Source organism: Bufo gargarizans, chromosome 10 (assembly GCF_014858855.1).
Source record: "Bufo gargarizans isolate SCDJY-AF-19 chromosome 10, ASM1485885v1, whole genome shotgun sequence".
NCBI lineage: Eukaryota > Metazoa > Chordata > Amphibia > Anura > Bufonidae > Bufo > Bufo gargarizans.
Genome location: NC_058089.1, coordinates 35,326,156 through 35,348,992, shown reverse-complemented (window position 1 = coordinate 35,348,992; position 22,837 = coordinate 35,326,156). Strand labels below are relative to the sequence as shown.

The following is a 22,837-nucleotide window of genomic DNA, read 5'->3' as shown; positions in this document are numbered from 1 at the left end:
GTTCCACCATGTTAGTGAAATGTTGCCTCCTGCTAACACGTTCCGTATCAGGTGGTGGTGCAGTTAGCTGTGGCGTGTTGACAAAACTTTTCCACATCTCTGCCATGCTAACCCTGCCCTCAGAGGAACTGGCCGTGACACAGCTGCGTTGGCGACCTCTTGCTCCTCCTCTGCCTTCACCTTGGGCTTCCACTTGTTCCCCTGTGACATTTGGGAATGCTCTCAGTAGTGCGTCTACCAATGTGCGCTTGTACTCGCGCATCTTCCTATCATGCTCCAGTGCAGGAAGTAAGGTGGGCACATTGTCTTTGTACCGGGGATCCAGCAGGGTGGCAACCTAGTAGTCCGCACACGTTAAAATGTGGGCAACTCTGCTGTCGTTGCCCAGGCACTGCAGCATGTAGTCGCTCATGTGTGCCAGGCTGCCCAGAGGTAAGGACAAGCTGTCCTCTGTGGGAGGCGTATTGTCATTGTCCTGCGTTTCCCCCCAGCCACGCACCAGTGATGGGCCCGAGCTGCGTTGGGTGCCACCCCGCTATGACCATGCTTCATCCTCATCCTCCTCCTCATCCTCGTCCTCCTCGTCCTCCAGTAGTGGGCCCTGGCTGGCCACATTTGTACCTGGCCTCTGCTGTTGCAAAAAACCTCCCTCTGAGTCACTTCGAAGAGACTGGCCTGAAAGTGCTAAAAATGACCCCTCTTCCTCCTCCTCCTCCTCCTGGGCCACCTCCTCTTCCATCATCGCCCTAAGTGTTTTCTCAAGGAGACATAGAAGTGGTATTGTACCGCTGATAACGGCGTCATCGCCACTGGCCATGTTGGTGGAGTACTCGAAACAGCGCAACAGGGCACACAGGTCTCGCATGGAGGCCCAGTCATTGGTGGTGAAGTGGTGCTGTTCCGCAGTGCGACTGACCCGTGCGTGCTGCAGCTGAAACTCCACTATGGCCTGCAATGTGGAGTTCCACCTGGTGGGCACGTCGCATATGAGGCGGTGAGCGGGAAGGCTGAAGTTATGCTGTAGCGCAGACAGGCGAGCAGCGGCAGGATGTGAACGCCGGAAGCGCGCACAAATGGCCCGCACTTTATGCAGCAGCTCTGAAAATGTCTGGGTAGTTGTGAATGAACTTCTGCACCACCAAATCCAGCACATGCGCCAGGCAAGGGATGTGCGTCAAACCGGCTAGTCCCAGAGCTGCAAGGAGATTTCGCCCATTATCGCACACCACCAGGCCGGGCTTGAGGCTCACAGGCAGCAACCACTCGTCGGTCTGTTGTTCTATACCCCGCCATAACTCCTGTGCGGTGTGGGACCTCCTGTCCCCCAAACATATGAGTTTCAGAATGGCCTGCTGACGTTTACCCCGGGCTGTTCTGAAGTTGGTGGTGAAGGTGTGTGGCTGACTGGATGAGCAGGTGGAAGAAGAGGAGTAGGAAGCCAACAGGAGGCAAAGAATGTTGCCCTGCGATCCTTGGCTGCAGAAGGACGTGCGCCAAACAGCTCTCTGTCTGAGTCCCAGCCGCCACTGCATTTACCCAGTGTGCAGTTAGGGAGATATAGCGTCCCTGGCCGTGCTTACTGGTCCACCTATCTGTGGTTAGATGGACCTTGCCACAGATGGCGTTGCGCAGTGCACACTTGATTTTATCGATACTTGGTTGTGCAGGGAAGGCACGGCTCTCTTGGAGAAGTAGTGGCGGCTGGGAACAACATACTGTGGGACAGCAAGCTACATTAGCTGTTTGAAGCTGTCTGTGTCCACCAGCCTGAATGACAGCATTTCATAGGCCAGTAGTTTAGAAATGCTGGCATTCAGGGCCAGGGATCGAGGGTGGCTAGGTGGGAATTTATGCTTTCTCTCAAATTTTTGTGAGATGGAGAGCTGAACGCTGCCGTGTGACATGGTGGAGATGCTTGGTGACGGAGGTGGTGGTGTTGGTGGTACATCCTCTGTTTGCTGGGCGGCAGGTGCCAACGTTCCTCCAGAGGCGGAGGAAGAGGCCAAGGTGGCAGTAGCAGAAGAGGTAGCAGGGGGAACCTGAGTGAGTTCCTTGTTTTTAAGGTGTTTACTCCACTGCAGTTCATGCTTTGCATGCAGGTGCCTGGTCATGCAGGTTGTGCTAAGGTTCAGAACGTTAATGCCTCGCTTCAGGCTGTGATGGCACAGCGTGCAAACCACTCGGGTCTTGTCGTCAGCACATTGTTTGAAGAACTGCCACGCCAGGGAACTCCTTGAAGCTGCCTTTGGGGTGCTCGGTCCCAGATGGCGGTGGCCAGTAGCAGACGGACTTTCTTGGCGGCGGGTGTTCTGCTTTTGCCCACTGCTCCCTCTTTTGCTACGCTGTTGGCTCGGTCTCACCACTGCCTCTTCCTCCGAACTCTGAAAGTCAGTGGCACGACCTTCATTCCATGTGGGGTCTAGAACCTCATCGTCCCCTGCATCATATTCCACCCAGTCTTCCTCCCTGACCTCCTGTTCAGTCTGCACACTGCAGAAAGACGCAGCAGTTGGCACCTGTGTTTCGTCATCATCGGAGACATGCTGAGGTGGTATTCCCATGTCCTCATCATCAGGAAACATAAGTGGTTGTGCGTCAGTGCATTCTATGTTTCCACCGCTGGGTAAGGGCTAGGTGGATGCCCTTGGGAAACCCTGCCAGCAGAGTCTTCAAACAGCATAAGAGACTGCTGCATAACTTGAGGCTCAGACAGTTTCCCTGATATGCATGGGGGTGATGTGACAGACTAATGGGATTGCTTTTCAGGCGCCATCTGTGCGCTTTCTGCAGAAGACTGTGTGGGAGATAATGTGAACGTGCTGGATCCACTGTCGGCCACCCAATTGACTAATGCCTGTACCTGCTCAGGCCTTACCATCCTTAGAACGGCATTGGGCCCCACCAAATATCGCTGTAAATTCTGGCGGCTACTGGGACCTGAGATAGTTGGTTCACTAGGACGTGTGGCTGTGGCAGAACGGCCACGTCCTCTCCCAGCACCAGAGGGTCCACTAACACCACCACGACCATGTCCGCGTCCCTTACTAGATGTTTTTCTCATTGTTACCGTTCACCACAATAAAAAAAAAATATTTGGCCCAATGTATTGAATTCAAATTCAGGCCTTTTTTTACAGGCACCTAACACTATCTGGCTATCTATTTAGGTACCGTATTACACTAATACAGGCACAGCAGTAACGACAGATTTAGCTGAATTTAAATTGTAGGCCTAGTATTTAGGCGCTGGATGACAGGTATCCCTTTTACGGACAGAATTAGACTTGGAGATGCACGGAAGCGTGTGAAGTTATTGAGGATGACCCTTTCCGCACCTTCAATCTAATATACCCTTTTATGGATAGATTTAAACTTGGCCTGATACAGCAGAAACCACAGATTTAGGGAATTGCTAAGTTGGGAATTGTATTTCAACCCAGAACAAAAATATATCCTTTGCCAGACAGCAGACAGTATTACAATTGGCTAGCCACAGCTGAAACACCAGATTTAGGGTACTGCTATTTTGGCAATTGTATTTCACCCCTCAATAAAATAGCACAGCCAAGCACCCGATGTAGGATATAGCAAAAAAAAAAAAAAAAAAAAAAACCCACACTATTGATGGTTAAATGTATTTGGTGGCAGCTTGTGCTCACGCACCACAAGACACAAAATGGCCGCCGATCACCCCTGAAAAAAGTGACAGAAAAACGCTCTGGGCAGCCTAAAAACAGTGAGCAATTAAATAGCAGAAGTTGAATGATTCACAGCTGTAGATCGATCACTTCATTAAGTGTTTTTGCTGAGTAAATCCCTGCCTAATCTCGCCCTAACAGCAGCAGCTGCAACCTCTCCCTACACTGATCAGAGCAGAGTGACGTACGGCGCTACGTGACTCCAGCTTAAATAGAGGCTGGGTCACATGCTGCACTGGCCAATCACAGCCATGCCAATAGTAGGCATGGCTGTGATGGCCTCTTGGGGCAAGTAGCATGACGCTTGTTGATTGGCTGCTTTGCAGCCTTTCAAAAAGCACCAAGAAAGCGCCGAACACCGAACCCGGACTTTTACGAAAATGTTTGGGTTCGGGTCCGTGTCACGGACACCCTAAAATTTCGGGTTCGCTCATCCCTACTCTTCATCTTCTTCGGAGAAAAGAACTTCATTTGGTTGTAATGACTGTAATGTTAACTCTTCCTTTTCTGCTTATATTCAGAAATTCTTCTTACTTCATATTTTTGCCTCTTCTGCTTTTTAGTTTGTCGTCTGTGCTCAGGTAGATCTGGTAATCCAATTTGATGCTGTCCAACATCAGATTCAACCTTCTCTCTTTGACCATTACTAAACACTAGTTCTTTGACAGGGATTTTCATGTCCTTAGAACAAGAGCAGGAGATGTGCACTTCATGTTTACAGTCAGCACCACCTGGACATGGACTATCAAATTCTGAACATAGCTTAATCTCACACTTGCAATTGAGGATGTCAAAGAGCTTGTCGAACGTTGCTATGAAAGCCTCTTTCACTTCCAGTTTGCCTCTGCCAAGTGATATGTTTTTGGCCTTTTCCCAGTTTTCTTTTATTTTCTTCGGGACTGTGACTCTCGAATTTAAAATTGTCACCACAAAACAACTGTTTGCTAGCTCTGACTTTTCAAGCACTTTTGGATAAATATCCTTTGCTGGGTAATTTCTGACATCCGCTCTGCTCTCTTAGCAGGAGGCCATATCTTAGAAAATCACGCAGAGTTGGGAGATCAGAAGGCAGCATTTCTCGACCAGTTCCAATGAAGTTACTCATGTGAGTGGAAGTTGCCAGTCTTGTCTTCCTTTTACTAGCCATGGTTCCGAATTTTCAGATTGTGCAAGTGGAAGAAACTATTCGTGCCTGGAAAAAGACAGACAAGAAAATGTTACTATTTGCATGATACTATGATAAAAATTGATAAAGTATGACATTAGTAAAAATCATTAAAAAGACACTCTGCTGCAAATGAGTATTGTTAGTTTAAAAACTTTTACGAATGGCATAACATTTTTTTTACATATTTTATAGTATAAGTATATTCTTTTATTTTGTGAAACATTAATTTTTATTGATTTTCTAATAATAGCATGAGAAATATATTCTTAACCTTAGAGCAGAAGTACAAAGAAATAATGATAAGGCACTTCCTAAAAGAAGACAGTTTGCTGCGAATTTTACATAAAACGTCAAAATATCACAAAATTGAAGTAGCTATTTACCAAGCAAAACAATGTAATTGCCATTTCTTGCAAAAATTATTGTGAATTACTAACCAAAACACAACTTTTTGACCACCCTCATTTTTTGAAAAACAAAGTAAAAAAATTTGACACGCCCTAGCACTGCACTGTCCTGGCGTGCACACATTGTCAGTGTGCGCTGACTGACGCTGTGTGACGTCAGGTCCGAGTGCATGTTGGGGAGAAGAAGATGCTGCGGTCCTTCTCCTGTCACGCACCCTGCCAGGAAAGGTAAGTATTACAGGGGGAGAGGAAACATGGAGGGGCTGAATGCACTGGGGGACATGGCATGGAGGGGCCGATGGCACTAGCGGACATGGCATGGAGGGGCTGATGGCACTGGAGGACATAACATGGAGGGGCTGATGGCAGTGGGGGAGTGAGGGACATGATGGCATGAAGTGGCTGATGCCAGTGGGAGACATGGCATGGGGGGCTGATGGCACTGGGGACATGACATGGAGAGGCTGATGGCACTGGGGGAGTGAGGGACATGATGTCCTGGAGTGGCTGATGGCACTGGGGGACATGGCATGGGGGGGCTGATGGCATTGGGGACATGATATGGAGAGGCTGAGGGCACTGGGGGAGTGGGGGACATGATGTCCTGGAGGGGCTGATGAAACTGGGGGACATGGAATGGAGGGGATGATGGTACTGGAGGAGTGGGTGACATGATGGCATGGAGAGGCTGATGGCACTGGGGGCCATGGCATGGAGGGGCCGATTGAACTGGGGGACATGGCATGGAGGGGCCGATTGAACTGGGGGACATGTGTTGTCGCAAAATCTACGACACAACTTCTTCTTTTGTGTGGCTCCAAATCAGTTAGAATTATAAGTATGAGCTCATACAGCTTTCTCTCTGAGACCAATGCAGGCTGGTATCATGGAAAAATATCTATATCTTTATTACAGTTACATACTCTTATATAGGCAACATGAGGTAGACAAAAGGGTAGTCCTAGATGAAAGTTCATTGGCTCTGTGACAAAAAGGGAGTGGTTTACTAACTCCATTCCTGAGTTGATTGGCACATTCGAAAGATAGCAACTTAACTCCTCCTTTCTTTCACTAATGATCTTAAGACAAAGAAGATGTACATGAGGCTCCTAATTGAGTTTTTGCCATCTAGTGGAGACAAATGTGTACTACAGGAGAAATCTTAATCTTGTCTCTCACAAATCCCTCTTTTTTGCGGTAAATAGATACAAGATGAATAAGCAATGTGAGGTACTCTCCCAGCGCCCTAAATGGCGAAGAGCTGGACTTTCCTTATTGCTTCACCAGATCCCCCCCCTTTCGGGTTTGCCTTCATCTGGTTCTATTTATTCCGCAACTATCAACAAGATTTCATTTGTTTTAGGACGGAATCGCGTTCCTCAAAGAGGTTCTCCAAATAATCTTTAGGTTTGTCAGTTTCACAATGCATGTACATGGTTGTTGCAGGTGTGGTTGAATTGAACATTTTAAAAACAATTTTCCTAAAACAAGGAATCACACAACACCCTACAAGTACTACCACCAGTGTCATTAACATATTGGCTAACACATTAGACCAGTTCCCAAACCACTGTTCTAGCCATGAATTAATGGGGTTGTTGATTCCAGAGTTTTCCTCTAGTTCATTTGATAACAAAGTCAGTCCATTCAAAGCCTTTGTGATGCTTCCGTCAGGGGCAGTGTTGTTCGGAATGAAGGTGCAGCAGGAACTTCTGATCATCTTGCAGACGCCTCCTTTTTCCGCTAGGATCATGTCGAGGGCCAGTCGATTCTGTAACGCCATCACCGATGAAGAGCTCAGTTGTTCCGATATTCCTTTTACTGCATCTCGGGTATAATTTACGAATCTCTGTTGATTATAATACAAATAGTTAATCCATCCTACATTTTTATTTACGCCAATTGTGGGAAGTATTGATTCGAAACCAGCAGCTATCTGGTTTCTAGCCTTGAATTCATCAGGAACTCCTCTAGGGACTCCTATAGCATCTATGTATACATGAGAATCAAAAGATGTAGGGAGTGACCTCCTTAGCCTTGACCGGACATTGGCTTGCGTACTGACTTGCTCCCACTCAAGAGTCGAAAATAGAACAAATGGCATCAGCACCTTAATCAAGGTACATTGGCCAATCCATTCCATTCGTATCCTGGGTCGGAGCTTCATGTCTCCACACAACCACCAGATGTCCGAATGTTGATAACCTTGGTGGACAAACCATTTGTCAGGGTAAGCATCAGAGTCACTACTTGTCTCATTTAGATAGATGTTATAGGAACAATATCCTGGAGGGAAAACACCAATGTCTTTGCCTGTATGGTTACGATTGAAACAGGTATAATTTCCAGGGTATGGCGTTATACCGAAACCCATATGAGCTTTATCATGAACAATAGGATAGAGTAATTCTAATGTCCTGCAGCGGGAGGTGTCATTACTGGGAATGGTTTCAGTGTACATCTTAAGGATACACTTGAAACCCTCAGGATCGGCAACCTCACTCAAAGGGAAAGGTACCGTACCCAAATGAGGTCGAGCTGCAGCACATGCTATGCAGTTGGATCGCTTCTGGGAAAGAACCGTATAGCGGATCCATTCTAGCCATACATTTGTGTCTGAAAACCCTGTCTCTAAGGCCATTTTGTCAACCATGGGTGAAGCTGTAGGAGATGTAATTGTATTCTGATTCCCTTGTGTTAATATTGTTCTAAATATGGAATTTGGGACTTGATCTGACTGTGCATGTTCCCCTGTACAATATAAAATGAATAGTAAAAAATGAAAAGATATTACGGCCCTTGCAGTCATTCCAGCACTTGAGGTTCTGGTACTTTTTTGCAGTGTGATGCGTGGACCCAATTAGGCTTTCCTTCCAACTTGACAGCAGTGGCGGTGGTTAACAGTACTTGATGTGGACCCTCAAATCGTGGTTCTAGAACTTTCCGCACGTGTCGTTTCACCACTACCCAATCTCCAGGTTGTAGAGAATGAGTTGCCTCTATGCTGTCTGGATCTGGAAGAGAAGCAAAAACTTGGGAATACACATTAGACAGTCTGTTTGTAAGACAGATAACGTACTTTGAAAGACTATTATGCTGCATCTGGAGTTGCTGTGGAAAATAGAGTCCTAGTCTAGGGGCATTCCCAAAGAGTACTTCATATGGACTCAGGCCTGTCTTCCGGTTAGGTGTATACCGGATGGAGAAAAGTGCCAAAGGGAGACACTCTGTCCATGGCTTTTTCAGTTCAGCCATGGCCTTCTGTATTTTTGATTTAATTGTGCCGTTGAGTCGCTCTACTCTACCGCTGCTTTGTGGGTGATACGCAGTATGGAAGGCTTGTTCAATACCCAGGGCTCCCATAATTTCACGCATGACCTCCCCAGTAAAGTGAGAACCTCGGTCACTCTCAATTGTCTCTGGGACACCATACCGGCAAACTATCTCATTCAGAAGTTTCTTGGCTGTGTTTTGTGCAGTGGCTTTGGCCACAGGGTAGGCCTCTGGCCACCCTGAAAACAGATCTACACATACCAAGACGTATTCTAGGGTCCCCACTTTGGGTAGTTGGATGTAATCTATTTGCAGTCTTTGGAAGGGGAAATCGGGCCTGGGAGTGTGCCTCAAAGGTGTTTTTACCGTCCTTCCTATGTTGTGATGTGCACAAATCATACAAGCCTGAGTGAATTTGGCTGCAGTTACACTGAATCCTGGGGCATACCAGTGACTATTAACAAGAGCAGTCATGGCAGTTTTGGACAGGTGAGTATTCCCATGAGTGGCCTGGGCTGTGACTGGGAATAAAGCACGGGGCAAACACAGCTTTCCTCTAAGTTGCCATGTTCCTTTTGGGGTCATCACAGCTCCTTTCTCTATCCATACTGCCTTTTCCTCTTTGGTTGCTTGAGACTGTAAGGTTTTAAATGTTTCATAGTTGACAGGCAGGGAAATTTGCTCTTGTACTGCTGCTATCCCTACAGGATCATCTCTGGGTTTCTGTGCAGCAGCTTTTGCTGCCAGATCAGCTCGATGATTTCCTCGAGCTTCAAGAGTTTTTCCTGACGAATGGCCTTTAATTTTCATAATGGCCACCCTTGCTGGCAACAGCAGAGCGTCCATTAGGGCTTTCACCCCTTTGCCATTTTTAATTGGCTTGCCATTTGCTGTAAGGAAGTCTCTAGCCTTCCAAATTGGACCATAATCATGGGTGATCCCAAAAGCATACCTGGAATCTGTATAGATGTTTGCAGTTTTTCCCTCCGCATACCTGCAGGCCTCTTCCAAAGCCTTAAGTTCAGCTTCCTGTGCAGACATGTGAGAGGGCAGTGATTCCGCTTTGATCGTATCGTGCTGAGTGACAACTGCATACCCAGTATAAAACTTCCCCTGGACACCATACCGCGATCCATCCACAAAGAGCTCTAAATCTGGGTTTCCTAAGGGAGTATCTACCACGTGATCAAACCCTGCTGTCTCTTGGGACATTAATTGGAGACAGTCGTGTTTATCTTCCAGGTCAGGAAGATATTCGGCTAGATGACTCATACCACTACTCCCTCCCCCCTCCAGAGGCAGCAGAGTAGCTGGATTCAAAGTTGTGCACCTTTTGATGGTGACATTTGGTGGCATAAGTAGTGCACATTCTAGTCTAAGGTGTCTGGCAGTGGACAGGTATTTAGGCTGTACTTGTGTGAGAATGGCCGAGATGTCATGAGGGACAAAAACAGTGATTGGATAATTGAGCACAATCTCAGAGCTCTTGTCAAGCATGAGTTGTACAGCCACTACCGCACGGACACAAGATGGCGCTCCTCTAGCCACTGGATCGAGTCTGGCAGAGTAATACGCCACTGGACGCTGTTGGCCAGCCCTAGCTTGTGTGAGAACAGCTGAAGCATGGCCAAGACATTCAGTGCAATAAAGTCTGAAATCTTTATTGTAGTCCGGTAGACCCAATGCTGGTGTCGAACTGATGACTAATTTTAATGTATGAAAGTTCTCCACGGCCTTATCTGTCAATGAAAAAGGAAGAGAGGTGAGACAATCATACAAGGGTTGCAAAAGAGCAGAGGCATTTCTGATCCAAGGCCTACAGTATGAGACTAGACCCAAATAAATTCTCAGAGCCCCCACAGTAGTAGGCAAAGGAATTTGTTCAACTGCAGTTATACGGTCTGGGGTGAGATGTCTAATCCCAGCAGATATACAGTGCCCTAGAAAGGTGACAGTGGTACAACAAAATTGAAGCTTCTTGCGGGAAGCTTTACAGCCATTTGCAGCCAGGAAGGTGAGAAGAGACAACGAGGTTTGTTTACACACCTCCTCTCCCGGGCAGCAAAGAAGTAAGTCATCTATATATTGAAGTAAGACAACTCCTTCAGATGGAATGGGCCAATCCGCTAAAACCTGGGCTAAGGCAGTACTGTACATACTGGGGGAATTATGGGCACCTTGTGGTAAGACTGTCCAGGTGTATTGCTTCCTGTCATGTGTGAAAGCAAAAAGATATCTGCAATCTGGATGTAACGGAACTGAGAAAAATGCATTTGCAAGATCCACCACAGTGAAATGGGTAGCACTGTGGGGAATCTGTGCCAACAACGTATGTGGGTTTGGTACCACAGGGGTATTAAAAACTGTAGCCTCATTAACAGCCCTAAGATCATGTACCATTCTATACTGCACTGGCTGACCTTTTTCCCCCCTTTTCTTAATGGGGTACAAGGGAGTGTTACATGGAGAGGTGGTTTCAATTAGTACCCCATTACTGACAAAATCATGTACTATTTTGGTGATGGCATCCGTTTGTTGTATACTAAGGGGATATTGTGCCTTCCGAGGTAAAGGAGCACCAGGTTTACGTTCTATCATCATTGGAGCGACAGATAAATGGCCAACATCTGTAGGTCCGCAGGCCCACAGATGTGCAGGTAGTTTTTGCAGCAGAAGGGACACGCCCTCTTCAGAGAGTGTAGACACGTACATGTGAAATGGATTATAATCACAGGCTGCTAAGAGACATATATCCTCTTCTCCTAGTTTGCCTTGTAACTTCACAGTACAATCAGGAAGATATGTTATCTGCGCATATATTCTCTGCAACAAATCTGCTCCTAGCAAATTAACAGGGGCGGTGTCACTGACTAAGAGGCGACTTAGCATTTGTTGGTTTGGGGCAAATGCAATTTGTATTGGCTTTGTGAGAGGAGTAGGAATCTCATTACCGTCTACTCCTACACATGGAATACTATCTTTAGACATGAGGGATCTTTTTACATGTTTGCTGCGAATAACAGTTTTGGCTGCTCCAGTGTCAATCAAAAAGGGGATGGGCTCCCCCCCATTAATTGCCAAGGAGACAACTGGGGCAGGCCCTAAGGTTTGAATTTTTAATAGGGGCACAGCATTTGACTCTGGATTGCCAATTTCCTATAAGCGTCGCACTTGGGGATGCTGCTGAGCATTCTCCTCCTCTTCCTCCTCCCATGGGTTAGGAGTTTGGCAATCCCGCATAAAGTGCCCCACCTTGCCACAGTTAAAACATCTTAAGCGATACCTTGCGTTCCTTCCCCCTTTTTGGGGAAAGTGCTGGTATGCGGCCACACCCGCCTTAGGTCTTTTGTTCAATTCAGCTTCTACCCCCTTTGCTACTTGTAACAAAATGGAGGGCTGTATAGTTCTCCATTCAGGCCTAGCTGATACCAGACCCTTGCGAATGCTTTCCCTAACACCATCCACAAAAGCAGCACTCAAAATCCTCTCATGCATGTCTGAAGTATACTCAAAGCCCAAATCCACCCATCTCTGCTGGAGTCTAGTGTAAAATTTCTCCACACTTTCCATTTTATCCTGATGCATATCCGACAACGTAACAGACTGATCACCTAATCTTTTTCTCCCCCATTCCGTGAGTCTTACTATGTATCGCTCACCGGACAACAAAGTAGTATCATCTCTCTCATAAGATCCCACTGCAGAGGCTATAATCTGAGAGAAGGAGTCACCAGCTTTACACTGAACTAAATCTTCTAGATCCCTCCAGCAACAGGAGAACGCTTTCCTTATCTTCGCTAACTCTCTACAGAACGGCATGGGTAAGTCCTCTGGATTAGGGATTCTACTCATCATGGCCAGCATCTCACTAGGGGACCAAGGGCGATACACAGGTTCATCAGGGATGTCATTTGGACCTCTGAGAGGAGCAGCTCCAGGGGTTAGGTACCTGGGCGTACGATAGGATATATTTGGTCGGGGTGGATTTGGCGGAGATGGTATAATAGGGGAAACTGGGTGCATGAGATTTTGCATATCCAACATTGATGTTGGATATCCCATACTTTCCTGTGATAGAAATCCACTCAAGTCTGAAAATGGACTTAAAGTGGATGCAATCCTAGATTGGGTAGACTGATCTGGAATATTTCTAGTAGGCATCATAGGGGCAATTACTGCAGGTACATTTTTAACTGTTGGGACATACAGTTGGGAAGGGTTATTGGAAGACATCACTGGATATAATCCAGTGCTGGGACCTATGATAGGAATTGTGTCCTGTCTTTGAGATCCACAAACAACACACATGTTATTTCTCTCAACATTCTTGTGTCTGCACACACACTCCCATCCCCCATAAGGAGGGGGTTGTTGTTCAAAGGAAGCAGTTTTGGGGGATGGAGAAGGGATAGAGGAAGCAGAAAGCACAGTGGGTGGTCCTGATGAGCACATTCCAGCACATGGTGTAGAGGAGGGGCTGACACATGGATTGTTTGTTGGACCACAAGACCCAGGATTACTTACAACAGAGGTGGTGGGGGAAGGGATGCCGCATGGCAAACTGTCCTGTTCTTTGTTCCTTATCACATCCAAATCCTCCATCTTACTATACCAATATTGACCATTCTTCTCAATTTCTTTCAACTTTCCATCAGTCACATCTGCAGACAACTTCCACCATAACTCTGCTTGCACCAGCCTATTATTATCTCTCAGCCAACCTTTCTTTTCTTGCAATATATTTTTTCATAAACTTTCATTTAATCTTCCAGTTTCATGCAGACCAATTGCCTGCATGAACGATTTTAACTTAGTTACTGAAACTTTTCCTTCTCTTTCTCTCATCAACTGAGCTGCTGTTAACATTTTTTCACTCTGTCCTGCAACATTAGAATTTCCCATTATTGTAGTTACACAAAGCTCAAACAATTGCTACTTATCAAACCCGCAAACTTAAGCGTAGTTGCACAAAGCTCAAACGGTATCCGATTACTATAAGTAATCGCCACCGAACCCACTAACTCAAACGCAGTTGCACAAAGCTCAAATGATATAATAGTATTGAACCCACAATCTCTCAAAGTGAAGACCCCTAGTCAATTCACCGGGATACAAAATCTTAATAACTTCCAATTGCCTATGACAATTGGTGTTAACCCTTTCCTCAAGATTCTCGTCAGAATCTTGGCTGGGATCCAATTCTACGTCACAGGATATCCGACTCAGCTGTCTAACAACTTCCGTTTAGTTTCAGCATGTTCCACCACACAAAGAAGGAATATTTCAACAGGTTCTTTCTAACGGACAGATCAGCTATAATTTGAACCCTTATATCGCGATAACACCAATTCAACTCTTGAGAAAACACCTGGGCAAAAGACTCAGAGGAGGTTGTAAGAATAAAAGCTTCTTACCTTTACTGCAGTTTATGCCTCGTCTGATGGTTTTACGCAAGTTCTCTCCTGGCGTTTGAATCGGAAGTTACGCAAGCTGTCTGCCCCACGTTGGGCGCCAAATTGTTGTCGCAAAATCTACGACACAACTTCTTCTTTTGTGTGGCTCCAAATCAGTTAGAATTATAAGTATGAGCTCATACAGCTTTCTCTCTGAGACCAATGCAGGCTGGTATCATGGAAAAATATCTATATCTTTATTACAGTTACATACTCTTATATAGGCAACATGAGGTAGACAAAAGGGTAGTCCTAGATAAAAGTTCATTGGCTCTGTGACAAAAAGGGAGTGGTTTACTAACTCCATTCCTGAGTTGATTGGCACATTCGAAAGATAGCAACTTAACTCCTCCTTTCTTTCACTAATGATCTTAAGACAAAGAAGATGTACATGAGGCTCCTAATTGAGTTTTTGCCATCTAGTGGAGACAAATGTGTACTACAGGAGAAATCTTAATCTTGTCTCTCACACATGGCATGGAGGGGCCGATTGAACTGGGGGACATGGCATGGAGGGGCTGATGACACTGCTGAAGTGGGGGACATGATAGCTTGGAGGGGCCGATGGCACAGAGGACTGAAGACACAGAGGGGCTGATGGCACAGAGGACTGATGGCACTGGGGGGAGCTGATGGCACAGAGGACTGATGGCATTGGGGGAGCTGATGACACAGAGGACTGATGGCACTGGGGGAGATGATGGCATGGAGGGTGATGATGGCACAAGGGGCTGATGAGTTTTTTATAAAGGAAAATGTTCTTTTAATTCGTTTTTTTTTATTAGAGTACTTTTAGAGTACTTGATTAATCATTGGATTAATCGATAGAATATTTGATTACTAAAATAATTGATAGCTGCAGCCCTACTCACAGTACTGTTTCACTACCACAGCAGACTACCTATGCATGTTTCTGCGATGCACAGTGTTGTACACAGATATACAGGCTCTCAGCAGCCAGGCTGATTTTTAATGCAATTCATCACAAATAAATTCGGATCCAATCAATTTTTTTGAGAAAATTCGTCGAAGTGTCCGGATCAAATTTTTTAAAACTTTGCTCATCTCTAAACATAATCAGTAACTAATTTTCCTTCAAGCAGTCTTTTTGCTGAGTTTTTGTGGGCTGGTGATAAATGGCATGATTTTTTTTTTTTTTTTATGTAACACGTCAAATTGCAATTTCATTGTTATGGCCACACTGGGAATAGTTTGCTGCCATTTGCAGTAGAACATCGCCTGCTGATTTGTTGAGGTTTTTACTGCAGATTTACTTTGAATTTCATACCAGACTTAGCAAAAAGTAAACTCCATAGCATAAATTGAAATGCTACTGATTTAAAGAGGACCTTTCATCAGAATTAAACTTCTAAAGTAACTATACAGGCATGTAGAGCGGCGCCCAGGGACCCCCCTGCACTTACTGTTATACCTGGGCGCCGCTCCGTTCTGCGGTAATTGCCTCCGGTATCTTTACAGTTAGGCTCCAATGCTGTAGCGCTGGCCAATCACAGCGCTCAGCTCATAGCCTGAGAGAGAGCTGAGCGCTGTGATTGGCCAGCGCTGCAGCATGGGAAAAGGAGGCGCCGGCAGGTTCCCCTGGGTTCCCCTAACTGTAAAGATACCGGAGGCAGTTACCAGAGAACGGAGTGGCGCCCAGGTATAACAGTAAGTGCAGGGGGGTCCCTGGGCGCCGCTCTACATGCCTGTATAGTTACTTTAGAAGTTTAATTCTGATGAAAGGACCTCTTTAAAATCACCACTGCTGGTCAATTCATGCTACAGATTTTTTTGTGTGGATATCATAACATTTTATTTACAATTCTGACAAAACTGCAGTGGTTCAGTTTTCGTGGCTTGTAAAATGCCCTAAATTTAATGCATTTTGTACAAGCATTTTTGATGTTTTTTCTTTTACATACATAGTTGATGTGTTTTTTTCAGACTTTATTTTATATGTAGAAGCCTATGGAAACAAATGGAAATAGGCACATCTACAGCTCTCTACATTTTGAAAAAAATGCATTGAACTGCAAAAATGCACAAAGTGGGGAAGAATTCCCCAAAAATTAATATTCCCCTACTGAATTTCAGCTAATATGGAAAACACCTGAGAAAATTTAGCATTTTTCTTAAAAACATTGTGAGAAGACCCTATAATTATTTGTACCATGCTCCAAGTTTTGAAATAGTTTTGTATGCAGGAGCTTCTTTTATTGCTTTACATACTCTGCAGTAATGAGTCTGCCAGCTAGGATCTGCAAAGGGATGAAGTCTGGACCTCCATGTAAAATACTGCTGGTAAGCTTTGTCATCACTGTCCAATTTTAAGATATATTTAGCAAGCTCTTCAGGCGTGGAGAAGTCATCAACATGTAGAAAAGAGTCTTTCGGAATAAAACGCTCATAGTTTTTTCGAGAAGGGCCCAATACAACTGGCAAACAACCAGATTTCAACGCATTTTTCCAGAGTTTCTCTGTAATATAATCTTCATGAATTGTGTTTTCAAAGGCGAGATAAAACTTATACTTGGACAATGTTTTTTCATGTTCATTTGTTGGGAGAGCTAAATGCTGTCTTCCATATATGTCTACAGGAAGAAATTTTTTGAGCTCTTTGTAATACCGTACTCTATTAGATTTTGGGTTCCAGTTACTGATTACCCAGGCCACCAACTTAGTCTTTGGAGGAATTGTGAAGTTCTCATCTCGTTGATTCGGCTCTAGCCAGCCATAAGGTGTGAAAATATCTGAATCAGCTCTAAAAGACGTTGTGAGATTGATGAGATTATCCATAAAATGCAAGTTTGGGCTGTGTAATGGAGACTCCAAGTTAAACCATACCCAATACTGATTTGGTGGTCTTGGTATCTGAGGTAACTGTTTCCTGGAATAACATACATCTCTGTGATGCATAACAGTTGCATCTGCAGAAGAATACAAGGTTCTGTTAGCTGTGTAAAAGCATCCAGAAATATTAGTGTATGGTGGACATTCATTAAGTGGAAATGTGTCACCAAATGGCCAGGTCCAAACAAGGATGATCTTCGTGTCATTAGCCAGTTCTAGTTCTTGATGTATACTTGTATAGGAAAATTCATCGCTAGACACTGAGGGATTTGCATAGTTATATAATAAAAATAAAATAATGCTAAGGCACAACTGTACAATCAAAAGCATAAAAGAAGTCTTCAGTGTCTTGGTCTTGCCTCGATGCTCCATTTATGTAAGCAGAAATAATGGAACGGGTTGTAACTGCAGATGAAACCACTTTGACAAGTATCATACCTATTGGAGAAAGAAGCAGAATATATTTATGTCATATAAATATTTAATTTTTTCTTTCATTTAACCCCCATTAAAGGGGTTGTGCAAGAATGATGTTGTTTTGGCAAACCACCCCCCCCCCCTTCTGTTTACAGGTCTGGCCAATTGGTTTGGAGGTGGTGGTGGTGGTGAGGGGGTGCACCCCCCTAATTCTTGCATAGCCCCTTTAATAATTAGAGTGCATTAGTCCAAAATGACCTAACATTTTTTGGTGGTTTTGTTGGTTTAACGGCCTTAATACTTTTATTCCTTAAAGGGGTTTTGCCACTTCAGCAAATAGCATTTATTATGCAGAGAAATTTTCCATGGTTACGACCACCCTGCAGTCCAGCAGCATGGCTGTGCTTGTACAGTCGTGGCCAAAAGTTTTGAGAATTACACAAATATTAGTTTTCACAAAGTTTGCTGCTAAACTGCTTTTAGATCTTTGTTTCAGTTGTTTCTGTGATGTAGTGAAATGTAATTACACGCACTTCATACGTTTCAAAGGCTTTTAGCGACAATTACATGACATTTATGCAAAGAGTCAGTATTTGCAGTGTTGGCCCTTCTTTTTCAGGACCTCTGCAATTCGACTGGGCATGCTCTCAATCAACTTCTGAGCCAATTCCTGACTGATAGCAACCCATTCTTTCATAATCACTTCTTGGAGTTTGTCATAATTAGTTGGTTTTTGTTTGTCCACCCGCCTCTTGAGAATTGACCACAAGTTCTCAATGGGATTAGGATCTGAGGAGTTTTTTTGGGAGAGAAGTGGCTTCTTTGCTGCCCTTCTTGACACCAGGCCATCTTCCAAAAGTCTTTGCCTCACTTTGCGTACAGATGCGCTCACACCTGCCTGCTGCCATTCCTGAGCAAGCTCTGCACTGGTGGCACTCCGATCCCGCAGCTGAATCCTCTTTAGGAGATGATCCTGGCGCTTGCTGGACTTTCTTGGACGCCCTGAAGCCTTCTTAACAAGAATTGAATCTCTTTCCTTGAAGTTCTTGATGATCCTATAAATTGTTGATTGAGGTGCAATCTTAGTAGTCACAATATCCTTGCCTGTGAAGCCATTTTTATGCAACGCAATGATGGCTGCACGCGTTTCTTTACAGGTCACCATGGTTAACAATGGAAGAACAATGATTTCAAGCATCACCCTCCTTTTAACAGGTCAAGTCTGCCATTTTAACCCAATCAGCCTGACATAATGATCTCCAGCCTTGTGCTCGTCAACATTCTCACCTGAGTTAACAAGACGATTACTGAAATGATCTCAGCAGGTCCTTTAATGACAGCAATGAAATGCAGTGGAAAGTTTTTTTGGGATTGAGTTCATTTTCATGGCAAAGAAGGACTATGCAATTCATCTGATCAGTCTTCATAACATTCTGGAGTATATGCAAATTGCTATTATAAAAACTTAAGCAGCAACTTTTCCAATTTCCAATATTTATGTAATTCTCAAAACTTTTGGCCACAACTGTACACTATAGAAAAAAAAGTACCAGCTTACGTGAGCTCCCACGGTCCTAGCCACCAGAAAGGCTGGCATTTTTTCTCACATTGTGCAAGCACGGCCACCACTGCTGGATTGCAGGGTGGTCGTAACACCTGGATACAAGCAGTCTATAATGTGATGGAAAAATGAAGCAAGCCAGCAAAGGAGGCAATATTGATAATAACAATACATTACTAAGTACCTTGTATTAACATTCTATACATGATAAATGGATGCAGGTCCAGAAAAAAAGGAAACCGAAAATACGTTTGTGTGCTTGAGGCCTAAGTGTGTATAAATATGTACATAGCTCTCAGTCACTGATAGTTGACCGGATGAAGTCTTAAAGGGTTTGTGTCACTTCAGTAAATGGCATTTATCATATAGATAAATCTAATGCAAGGCACTTACTAATATATTGTGATTGTCAATATTACCTACTTTGCTGGCTTCATTCATTTTTCTATCACATTATACACTGCTCGTGGTGCTCGTACACTATAAAAAAAAAATACCGGCCTCTGTGGTGGCTAGGAGGCAAAACCCCTTTAAGCTACCAAAAGAATTTTGATGGAGTTTTTTGTAACACAGATCACTGTTTCAGTACCTTTATATTGATTTTTTTTTATTGAGGGTATTCTTTAAATAAATTAACATTTTCAGCAATTTTACATTAAAATGAAGTATTAGAAGTGGTTCTCTATTTTGTAGCAGTTTTTCTGATGAAATGCAGTCTCTGATGAATCAGATGCAGAGGATGGCAGTCTGTTTTTGTGTGAGTATTGTTATTTTTCTTTATTTGTATCTTATTTTGTAATTGTTGTAACTTATGTTTATTTTTCTAACAATATGCTGTATGTTCCCTTGAGGTAATAAAATACCCCCGTGGTCTGCTAACACCCAGCAGTTCTGTCATGCTTAGGGGCACCTGATGACTGTCACCTGATTCCATTGGCTGCCTGTTGTGTCCAGGCCTGAGACTGGATCACTGATCTCAGCAGTGCATAAGGGGGTTAAATAAGGGCACATTCAATTGCTTCACAGTTTAACAACTTGGGGCTGTAAAATAGATTTTAATTTTCATTCTTTGCTTCTCAGCTATTTAGCAGAGGCGGAATGGGCCATGTAACACATTCACCTATGGCCCTGACTTAAATGGGTATTCCGGTTGTTAAGTGCTATCCTCTGTTGACAGGATTGGGGATAACAGATTGGTTGGGGGTCCTACTGCTGCAAGTGCCACCGACCACTAAGGGACTCTGTTGTGGAAATAGGGAATCCCAGAGATGTGACCTACACTTATCTGACACTGATGGCATATACTAGCAATATGCCATCAACGTCTGAGATGGACCAACCCCTTTAAGACTGTGGTTTAATGGTGATCATGGCAGCAACACCCGTCGCATGACCAAAGATTGCTGTGTAGCAGTGTAGCCACGTACTAAATGGTGGTCATAGCGTAAGTGTCAAGTTGCTGCAACTGGGACACTAAAAGTTCCTGCATCGGAGATTCTGGGGTTCATTGGCTGCACTGCAAAGATCGTATTGTAGTCCCAACTTAAATGTCACAAATCTAATAGTTAAAAAATCTTTAAACAACACTAATATAGTTTCAGTCATCATTCAACACCTTGATGTACAATATGCTCAGCTATTACAATTGCTTTTAATTAAGGCTACTTTCACACTCGCATTTTGGACAGATCCGTCATTGATCTGCAAAAACGGATCCGTTACAATAATCCGTTACCGCATGCATCTGTCATGAATGGATCCGTTTGTATTATCTGTAACATAGCCAAAACGGATCCGTCATGAACTCCACTGAAAGTCAATGGGAGACGGATCTGTTTTCTATTATGCCAGATTGTGTCAAAGAAAACGGATCCGTCCCCATTGACTTACATTGTGTGCCAGGACGGGTCTGTTTGGCTCAGTTTCGTCAAGCAGACAGCAAAACGCTGCAGGCAGCCTCCAGAGCGGAAGGGTGACTGATCGGAGAAAAACTGATGCATTCTGAACGGATCCTTTTCCATTCAGAATGCATTAGGGCAAAACGGAAACATTTTGGACCGTTTGTGAGAGCCCACGATGGATCTCACAAACGGAAAGCCAAAACGCGAGTGTGAAAGTAGCCTAATAAGATAAAGAAACTTTTTCACCCTCTTGCATGCCTTTGCTATGCTAGATGATATCAGGAAGAGTGAGGCCTCAAGATTAGTGACAGTGTCTGCTGTTTTTTAGGACAGAAATTAATAAAGACAGACATCTAGGAAATTGAATGGCCCTTTTACACTTTTTCAACTGAGCAGATGATTGTCAGGAATAAAACGTTACCACATCAGATGCAGGGGCAGAACTACCGCAGGCTGCTATGGGGCCCAGGCCTCGCCTGCCAGGCTGTATACATATATTTCCTCTATATAGAGTGCTCTGATAACGGCTAATAACAACCATTAGCAAGACCTGAAGAATAAATGATGATGTCTCTGTGATAATGAGGATCAGTGCAGGAGTGGGCAGAGCTCAGCAGTGGAGAGGATCAGTGTTGGTGAAGGACCTGTCATGATGTCATGTGACATCAGGGGGCCAAGCTTTGTGTGGAAGAGAAGAAAGTGAAGAAACAATGGATTTAGTGTGAGAGCCAGGGAAATGCTGGGAGTTGTATTTCTCTCCTTTTATTCCTCCTCCCAGTAATGCCCTCTGGTAGCACATAATAACAATTAGAGATGAGAGAATCCGTGGATGTTCGGGTTCGGCCGAACTTTGGTTCAAACTTCAGTTCGGGGACCCGAACTTGCTTCCGAGCCCCATAGAAGTCAATGGAGACCCGAACTTTGGTGCTGTAAAATGGCTGTAAAATAGTCGTAGTAAGGACTAGAGCATGCATCCTCAAACTGCGGCCCTCCAGCTGTTGCAAACCTACAACTCCCAGCATGTCCGAACAGCCTACAGGTATCATCCTACAGCAGGGCATTGTGGGAGTTGTAGTTCTACAACAGCTGGAGGGCCGCAGTTTGAGGATGCCTGGGCGAGAGGGCTGTAAATGGAACCAAAATAGGGGTAAGTGCAGGACAATTGCCCTGCAATCAAATGTGGGTAGGGAAATGACTTAAAATAAAATAGAATAGAGAAAAATAAAAAAATTATAATCTTCAACCAGGAGACGGAGATCCAAGTAGAGTAGGAGGTTGAGACGGGGGTGGATGTGGTACTGTAGGTGAAAGAGAAGGAGGTAGCCAACACTATTATCATTAGCGCGTCTATCAGTGTGCGCTTGTACTCGCACAGCTTGCGATCACGTGCCAGTGACGGAAGTAAGGATAAGGACAGCACGTTGTCCTTGTAGCAGGAATCCAGCAGGGGGGCCAACCAGTAATCAGCACTGCTCTTTATTGATGCCCGTGAGCTGATTTGGGTGCCACCCAGCTGTGATTGCGGATCCTCCTCATCATCATCATCCTCCTTATCCTCCAAAACTGTGCCCTGGCTGGGCAGTTGTGTACTTGGCTGCTGTTGGTGCAGGCACCCACCCACCGAGGCACCTGTGCACAACTGGCCTGATAACTGTAGGAATGCTCCCTGTTCCTACTCCCAAGCCTCCTGTGCCATATCCTCATCCATCATCATCTGAAGCGTTTTTTTAAGGAGACATAGAAATGGTATAGTAACGGTAAGGACTGCATCATCAGTGCTGGCCATGTTGGTGGAGTGCTTGAAACAGCCCAACATGACACACATTTCCCACATGGAGGCCAACTCGTTGGTGGTGAAGTGGTGCTGTTCCGCAGAGGATGGACAGCTGAACTCTTCCATGGGACAGTGTGGAGATGCTCGGTGACACAGATGATGGTGGTGGTGTTGCTGTCACATCCTCTCTTTTAGGGGTGCCAGGTGGCCCTGTTGCTCCAAGGGGGAGGAAGAGGCCCAGACCTCAGCAGAAAAGGATCAGGAGGAGCCTCAGATCTTTTGTGGATTTTCAGATGTCTACTCCACTGCAGCTCGTGCTTTGCAGTTAGATGCCTG

The 22,837-nt window shown here is 44.7% G+C and overlaps 1 protein-coding gene across 8 annotated transcripts in view; it reads right to left on the bottom strand.

Annotated features, from left to right (window-relative positions):
• Positions 1 to 5,346: 5,346 nt before the first annotated feature.
• LOC122920311 (4-galactosyl-N-acetylglucosaminide 3-alpha-L-fucosyltransferase FUT6-like) overlaps positions 5,347 to 22,837 on the bottom strand; it is a 151,372-nt gene continuing 133,881 nt past the window's right edge. For 3 of the 8 annotated variants that reach the window (XM_044269719.1, XM_044269718.1, XM_044269717.1), the window contains one exon: positions 5,347 to 8,286. In XM_044269719.1, the coding sequence (XP_044125654.1) occupies positions 6,612 to 8,081 (1,470 nt within the window). In that variant the 5' untranslated portion in view covers positions 8,082 to 8,286 and the 3' untranslated portion in view covers positions 5,347 to 6,611. Of the gene's footprint in view, positions 8,287 to 16,158; positions 17,287 to 22,837 lie in introns of those variants that run through there. The other 5 variants (XM_044269722.1, XM_044269721.1, XM_044269720.1 and 2 more) reach the window with 3 other exon arrangements.